Source organism: Trichechus manatus, unplaced genomic scaffold (assembly GCF_000243295.1).
Source record: "Trichechus manatus latirostris isolate Lorelei unplaced genomic scaffold, TriManLat1.0 scaffold00053, whole genome shotgun sequence".
NCBI lineage: Eukaryota > Metazoa > Chordata > Mammalia > Sirenia > Trichechidae > Trichechus > Trichechus manatus.
In genome coordinates, this window is record NW_004443989.1 from 9,215,702 (window position 1) to 9,221,990 (window position 6,289).

Consider the following 6,289-nt stretch of genomic DNA (forward strand, 5'->3'; position numbering starts at 1 on the left):
GATTGAGAAGCTGGCAGGTAACTGGAGAGGAAAGAATAATTGGAGAGACATCTTATTCATTTTTTGCGTCTCCTGTCTTTGGCACCATATCTGCTCATGGTAGTTGTTGGAAAAATGCTTGATGAGCAGAACTAAAACAGATAGGATTAGACATGCTCCTAGGCAGTGAGGAATCACCACGTTGAAAATATGGGGTTGAAGAGCCTTCATAATGTAAGCCAGTCTACCATGAGCAATTCCTGCCATGTTTATAGTGACACCTACTGCCAACAATATGTGCTGTAAACCAGGATAGTTTTGGACTGCTGACTTCATCCACATTCATTTTCTCCTCTCTTTAAGCACAGCATTGAGTGGAATTTGAGTTTACAACTTTGTGCAGCAGGCAGCATTTGTAAGTAGGCTTAAGGGGCATATTTGTGAAAAGATATGAATATAAACATCAGTAGCAGCTGTTTTAGGACCTTCTTAGGTCCTAGGTGCTCTTATTTCTGGAAGCTGCATCCCACATCAGAGCGAACATATTAGAGCACTCCCACATTATCTAAATATGCTTAAGGAATCTGAGTTAAAAATAATTCTCATTTGAAATTACTTGACCATGGAGAACTCATTTAATTTATGGTTGCTATGACTTCCCAGTGATCGCTGTATTATTAGGAAATTCTTACTAAGTCATTTCTATCTTAACAAATGTTTTAGTTTTCAAATATAATGAAAATTGTCCCACTTAATTACAATTATAAAGTTGATGTTTTGTGGACCTTTGAATATTTACTAAAACCAGTTTTGCGGTGTACTTTTCATATTTTGGGTCAATAAAATTTTTCAGTCTCAAACATTTTCAGAGCCTTGAAAAAAGTCCAGTGAATAAAATGGCCCCATAAACATTGCTGCTTCTGTGATTCTCCAACTCAGAAACTAAAGCCAGTTGCAACCCTCATTTTCTCCGTCCTAAGGCTACCCAAGGAGCCCTGATGGCGCAGTTAAGAGCTCGGCTGTTAGGTCAGTTGGAAACCAACAGCTGCTCTGCGGGAGAAAAGACCTCCACTAAAGATTTCAGCCTAGGAAACCCTATGGGGCAGTTTTACTCTGTCATACAGGGTAGTTAAGAGTCGGAATCGACCCCACGGCACACAAGGCTACTCCAGAACGGACCGTGGGAACACACTTCTTTTTCCTTTTGTTTGCAAGACTTTTTTCTCGTTTTTTTCACCTGTGCTGCCCTCCCTCACCCCACTTCCATATTTACAGTAGATGCCAGCTAATACCCAGGAGGGCTGGAATTAGAGACACAAACACACCGGGGGCCTTTACTTTACACAACTGGCATTTATCTGAGGAAAAGAACTTATAATAAACATTTTCCTCATTGGACATTTCAATATTATGATGTCAGGCGCTCCTCGTTGTCATTTCTGATTTTCACTCAGCAGTGGCTTCTGCCATTCCCGGTCACCCGCGGGCGACTAGCTGTCGAGGGCCGTCGGACAGGGCCTTTCCTCGCCTCGGTCACCGCTCCCTGTGACGTTGGCCCACTCGGCCGGGGGTCCTCGGAGAGGTCGCTTGGGTCGCCCGAGCCCCCGCAGATCACTCTGCGACGACCCCGCTCCCCGCCCCCGCGGGAATTCCTGAGGGGAGCCCCCGCCCGCGCTCCCGGGACCCCCGGACGAAGGAGTATAGCTCCGCCGGGCGGAAGCTGCCCGGACCCCGCCGCTGCCCGCGCCTCGGTCGCCTTCTCAGCAAAGTGATTTCTCGGAAAGCGGAGGGCTTAGCAGAACGCGGGCAGGGCGCAGAGGGCCCCTTGAGAGGCCCCGGCGCCGCCCCCGCTCCCTGGCTCCATTGGTCAGCGCGGCTGCCGCTCGTTTCGGAGGTGGGACGCATGGGTCCGCCCTCCGCTTAAACCCGCGGCGCCGCGGGCGTGGGGAGCCCGCGGCCCCTTCGCCCCGAGCGCGGGCGGCGGGCCTGGGAACCGAGAAGGCAGACTCGGAACGCCGGCGGCGGGCGCGAAATTAGGGCGGCGGGCGCGGGACCCGAGCGGCGCGCTCCGGAGGCAGGTAGGCGCCCGGCCCCTCCGCGGACAGAGGACTCGCGTCCCGCGCGGTCCAGTCCGCGTGGGTCCCCAGACATCAGGCGGGGACGCAAGGATGAAACTACTGTAATATCGCCTCAGGCGCAGTTTAATTGCCGTCCCCCCTCGGTGTCTATTTTTTCCTAATTATCTGGCCACCAAAGTGGATCTCGAAATCGCTTATTACTGTTTTGCCGTTCCCAAAGATTGGTTACTTTTTTTCTTTCTTTTTTTTTTTTTTGGTAAATCGCATTTTTCTGAAAATTTGATGTGCATGGAAAACTTGTAAACGTGGCTCATATAATGCAGGGAAATAGCGGCCCGCTTTATTATAAGACTCGCTCCATCGTTCCGCTGAAATTTTACCCCACAATATAATGCTTGGATGGTCATAGTGTGAAACTGCCCCTTAACCAGCGCTTCTCTGTGCGGCGTGGGCTGTGGATTAATAACAGTTTCTGCAACACGTGTGTCTGGACAAGATTTCTGAGTCCGGTGTGGGTCCTTGGCTTCCATTACAGGCCAGTCGCCCCTGTGGTACTAGATACTAGATAGGCTGTCTAGTATCACAGCTCACAAGAGCATGTTGGTGTAAAATGCTCCCCAAGGCATAGGACAGACTCTCCAAGCGGAAATAGATTATTTATCCAGAGTTGTGGAGTACTTTATGAGTAGAGGGTAGAGACGAACTTTTCAGAAGTTTAAACTGTTCTCCCCACCCTCCACCCCCCACTTAAAAGGTAGGAGCCAGTAGTTAAATGACAGTAGTTCTAAGCTTGTCTTTTTGAATCATGGCAGGTCCTTCATGGTAAGAATTGGAGATTACTGGGTCACTCAGGGAGGAGCCCTGGTGGCACCGTGGTTGAGCGCTTGACTGCTAACCCAAAAGGTTGGAGTTGGAATCTACCAGCTATTCCAAGGGAGAAAGATGTGGCAGTCTGCTTTCATAAAGGTTGCAGCCTTGGAAACCTTATGGGGCAGTTCTACTCTGTTCTATAAGGCACTATGAGTCGGAATTGACTCCACGGTAATGGGTTTGTTTTGTTTTGTTTTTTTGGTGGTCACTCAGGGAGGTTGGAGCTGGAGGGACAAAGGCTTGGATGCTTTTTGGTCTGGTACTGATGGGGTTGACTAGGGGGCCAGGGCAAATACTGCGGCCCTAGGAGATGTGCAAACAGGTGGATCCTGTTGCACTGCTCTCAGCACATTCTGGAATCCAAGTTGAGGGGCAAGGAAGCCTCTTATCACCTCCTGCCTGGGAAGCCTCCCACGTTTATAGAGATGAAATAACTCCAGATAGGACTTGGCCAACAGAGAGAATTATTACCTGAACATTAAGGAAGAGGAAGGTATAAACCTGTGACTGGGCTTATTAATTTTTTCTAGCTGGGCATTTGGTGGGATTAATTTGGTAGTGTTCAATAACTCATTATGTAATACAATCTTAGGTTTTTAATGTTGCTTAGAACCATAGAGGCCTTCACAAAGAGAATTCAGATGGGGCTGGCCCTATGTAGTGAACTCAGAACTCAACCAGGGCTTTTCTTTGTGTAGTGAGTAAAACAAGCCCCTGCCTCTGTTCCCTAGGCCTGTGTGCAAGTTCTGACACAAGTCTGCTGGGAGCTCTTGAGTATTTACTATACCTTTCTGGTCCTTAGTTTTGTCTCTTTTGAACAGAGCGGGCTGGATTGGATGATTTTAAAAGCATTTTCCAGCTTTCATATCCTGTGCTTCCCTCTTCCTCTCAATGCCATCTCTCTCTCTTTTCTTTTCCTGTAAATCACCAAGGCGGCTGTCCTTAACGGTTTTGGGGTTATAATGGAACACTGACAACCTTCTCGCTAGAAAAATGCCCATGCAAACAAAATTTTGCTTTTGATTTCAGGAGGCTCATGGAGCATGGACCCTAGTTTAAGAACCCCTTAATAAGAGGATGAGCAAAATGTTGAGTGGAAACATCTCATTTCATTGACACATACACAGATATAAACCCCACTGTTGTGTTCTGACTTACCCCCTGCCCACACCCCCATGCAGCTCATTCCTCAAGGTAGGGAAAACTCTACCTTCTCTCCAGGAAAGAGCTGCAGGAATGTGCCCCCTGGTAAGTTGTTTTCTGGGGGAGCTGGTGGTTTTGTTTGATTTCTCTCACTAGGTGCCCCTCCCAAATCAGTCCCTTCTTATTTATAAACACAATGGACTGTTTTAGAATTCTCCAAAGCTGGAGATGCATCCCCCCTCTACAGGCAGGAGAGCCTCAGAGGCATCCCAGTAATGTCCCCCAGGTCTAGTTAGAGAAGGAACCTCTACTGGAGCCTAAGTCCAATTCTATCTCACACACTACACCCCTTTTTAAATCCACAAACTGGAAGCTGAGGTTATTGGATGAAAAAGCTAAAAAATGGGCATTCGAGGGACCTCACTTGCTTCTCCCTGGGACCTGGGCTCCCCTCTTTCCCCCCACAGCAACCTGCAGTAGCCCAGAGTTTCCAGAATGTCCACTTCCTCAGAGGTTGCTGGCAGTTGTTTGGCTTGGTAGAACAGCATGGCTCTGGATGTGACCATATTCTTAGGGACATTACATCTTGTCACTGCTGATTGTTTCAAACTTGTTTGCCTGAAGAGGTCACATTTTAAGCGGAAAAAAAGCAATGCTATTTTTTTTCTTTTTTGGGTGGGCGTCTGTCCAACTGTCTAGGGGATTTCCAGCCCTATTCTTGTAAATGATGGCTGTAAGTCAATATGGCACGATTGTTCTCCTCTCTCTGTTGGGAAACCTGCCTGCTGTAGCAAGACTGTGCTTCCAAGGATGCCGTTGGGTGCTCCCTAGATTGTGGTGCCTTCTGGAAGAGTCTGACCTGTCTCACTTTGCTCTCTTCTGTAGCCGCAGTTGATTGCCTCACTCTTGTCATAAGGGGTCCCTAGGAAGAAAGGTTTGATGATAATAACAATAGCTGTTATTTAGAGAGAATCTTCTAGAATCCAAGAACTGTTTCAGGTGCTTTATACGCATTAGCTCAGATCCTCACAACAATGCTGCAAAGCACTGATAGTCACCCTGGCGTTATAGCCAGGGTTACGGAAGTGCAGTGGAGTTAAAGGACAATTCCAGATTGCCCGGCACTGCCTCATCCCCAAGCTCATGCTCTTAGCACTAAACCAGCTGGGAAGGAACAACCTAGAAGGAATAGCCACAGCCTGAGGGTTTAGTCCATCTTGGAGAACTCACCCATCATATTGATCCTATTAAGGAAAACCAGTGGACCAGTCATCAAAGCATCAGATTAGCTCTAGAGTAATGGGCTAGAGTAATACTCATTGGAAAAAAAAAAAAAATTGCCATTGAGTTAATTCGGACTCATAGTGACCCTGTAGGACAGAGTAGAACTGCCCCATAGGGTTTCCAAGGAGCGGCTGGTGGATTCAAACTGCCAACCTTTTGGTTAGCAGGCAAACATTTAACCACTGTGCCACCAGGACCCCAATACTCATTGAAGGTACCTGAAAATGTTAACATAATTTTTCCCTGTTTCATGCTAAGAAAGGAATGACGCTCTTAGATGTTACATGTTGTTGTATTTGCTAACATCTGGCTGGCATGGAGCCGATTTCCCAGGGAGCCTTCAGTTTTCATTCCTGGCTTTCAGCCTGGGAGGCTAGCACTGTCTTCTCACAGCAGGTTTCCCCTGAGTTCCTGGAGCTGGAGGTTTTCCCCCAAGCCTCCACCTCTGTCGCCACCCTCTGATTTTCCTGATAGCAGCCGTTGGCTGAGGAGTCCATGGGTCATTGTGCTGAATGAGACAATATTGTTAACATCACAGAACGTGCTGTCTTCTTTCCAAGGATGTGTGACCGGAACGGCGGGCGGCGGCTGCGGCAGTGGCTCATCGAACAAATCGACAGCAACATGTATCCAGGGCTGATTTGGGAAAATGATGAGAAGAGTATGTTCCGGATCCCTTGGAAGCATGCAGGCAAACAAGATTACAATCAGGAAGTTGATGCCTCCATTTTCAAGGTACAGACCTGAGCTCCCTCCCCACCAACACTGAGTTCAGTCTTTGTCTTCTCTCGTGGGCAGGTGGAGGCATGGAGTGACGTCTTTCTTATTTATTTAAAAATTAATCCGATCTTTAGAAAACAAACATTGAGTCCCAAACAGTATATACTAGGTGATTTTACATCTATTAAATTATTGAATCATTTTTTTTTTTTTTT

General features: G+C 47.5%; 1 protein-coding gene across 2 annotated transcripts in view; it reads left to right on the forward strand.

Moving 5' to 3' along the window:
• Positions 1 to 1,934: 1,934 nt before the first annotated feature.
• The window catches only part of IRF8 (interferon regulatory factor 8), a 25,020-nt gene continuing 20,665 nt past the window's right edge, over positions 1,935 to 6,289 (forward strand). For both annotated transcript variants that reach the window (XM_023732556.1, XM_004377739.2), the window contains exons 1-2: positions 1,935 to 2,057; positions 5,915 to 6,089. In XM_023732556.1, the coding sequence (XP_023588324.1) occupies positions 5,916 to 6,089 (174 nt within the window). In that variant the 5' untranslated portion in view covers positions 1,935 to 2,057; position 5,915. The remainder of the gene's footprint in view (positions 2,058 to 5,914; positions 6,090 to 6,289) is intronic.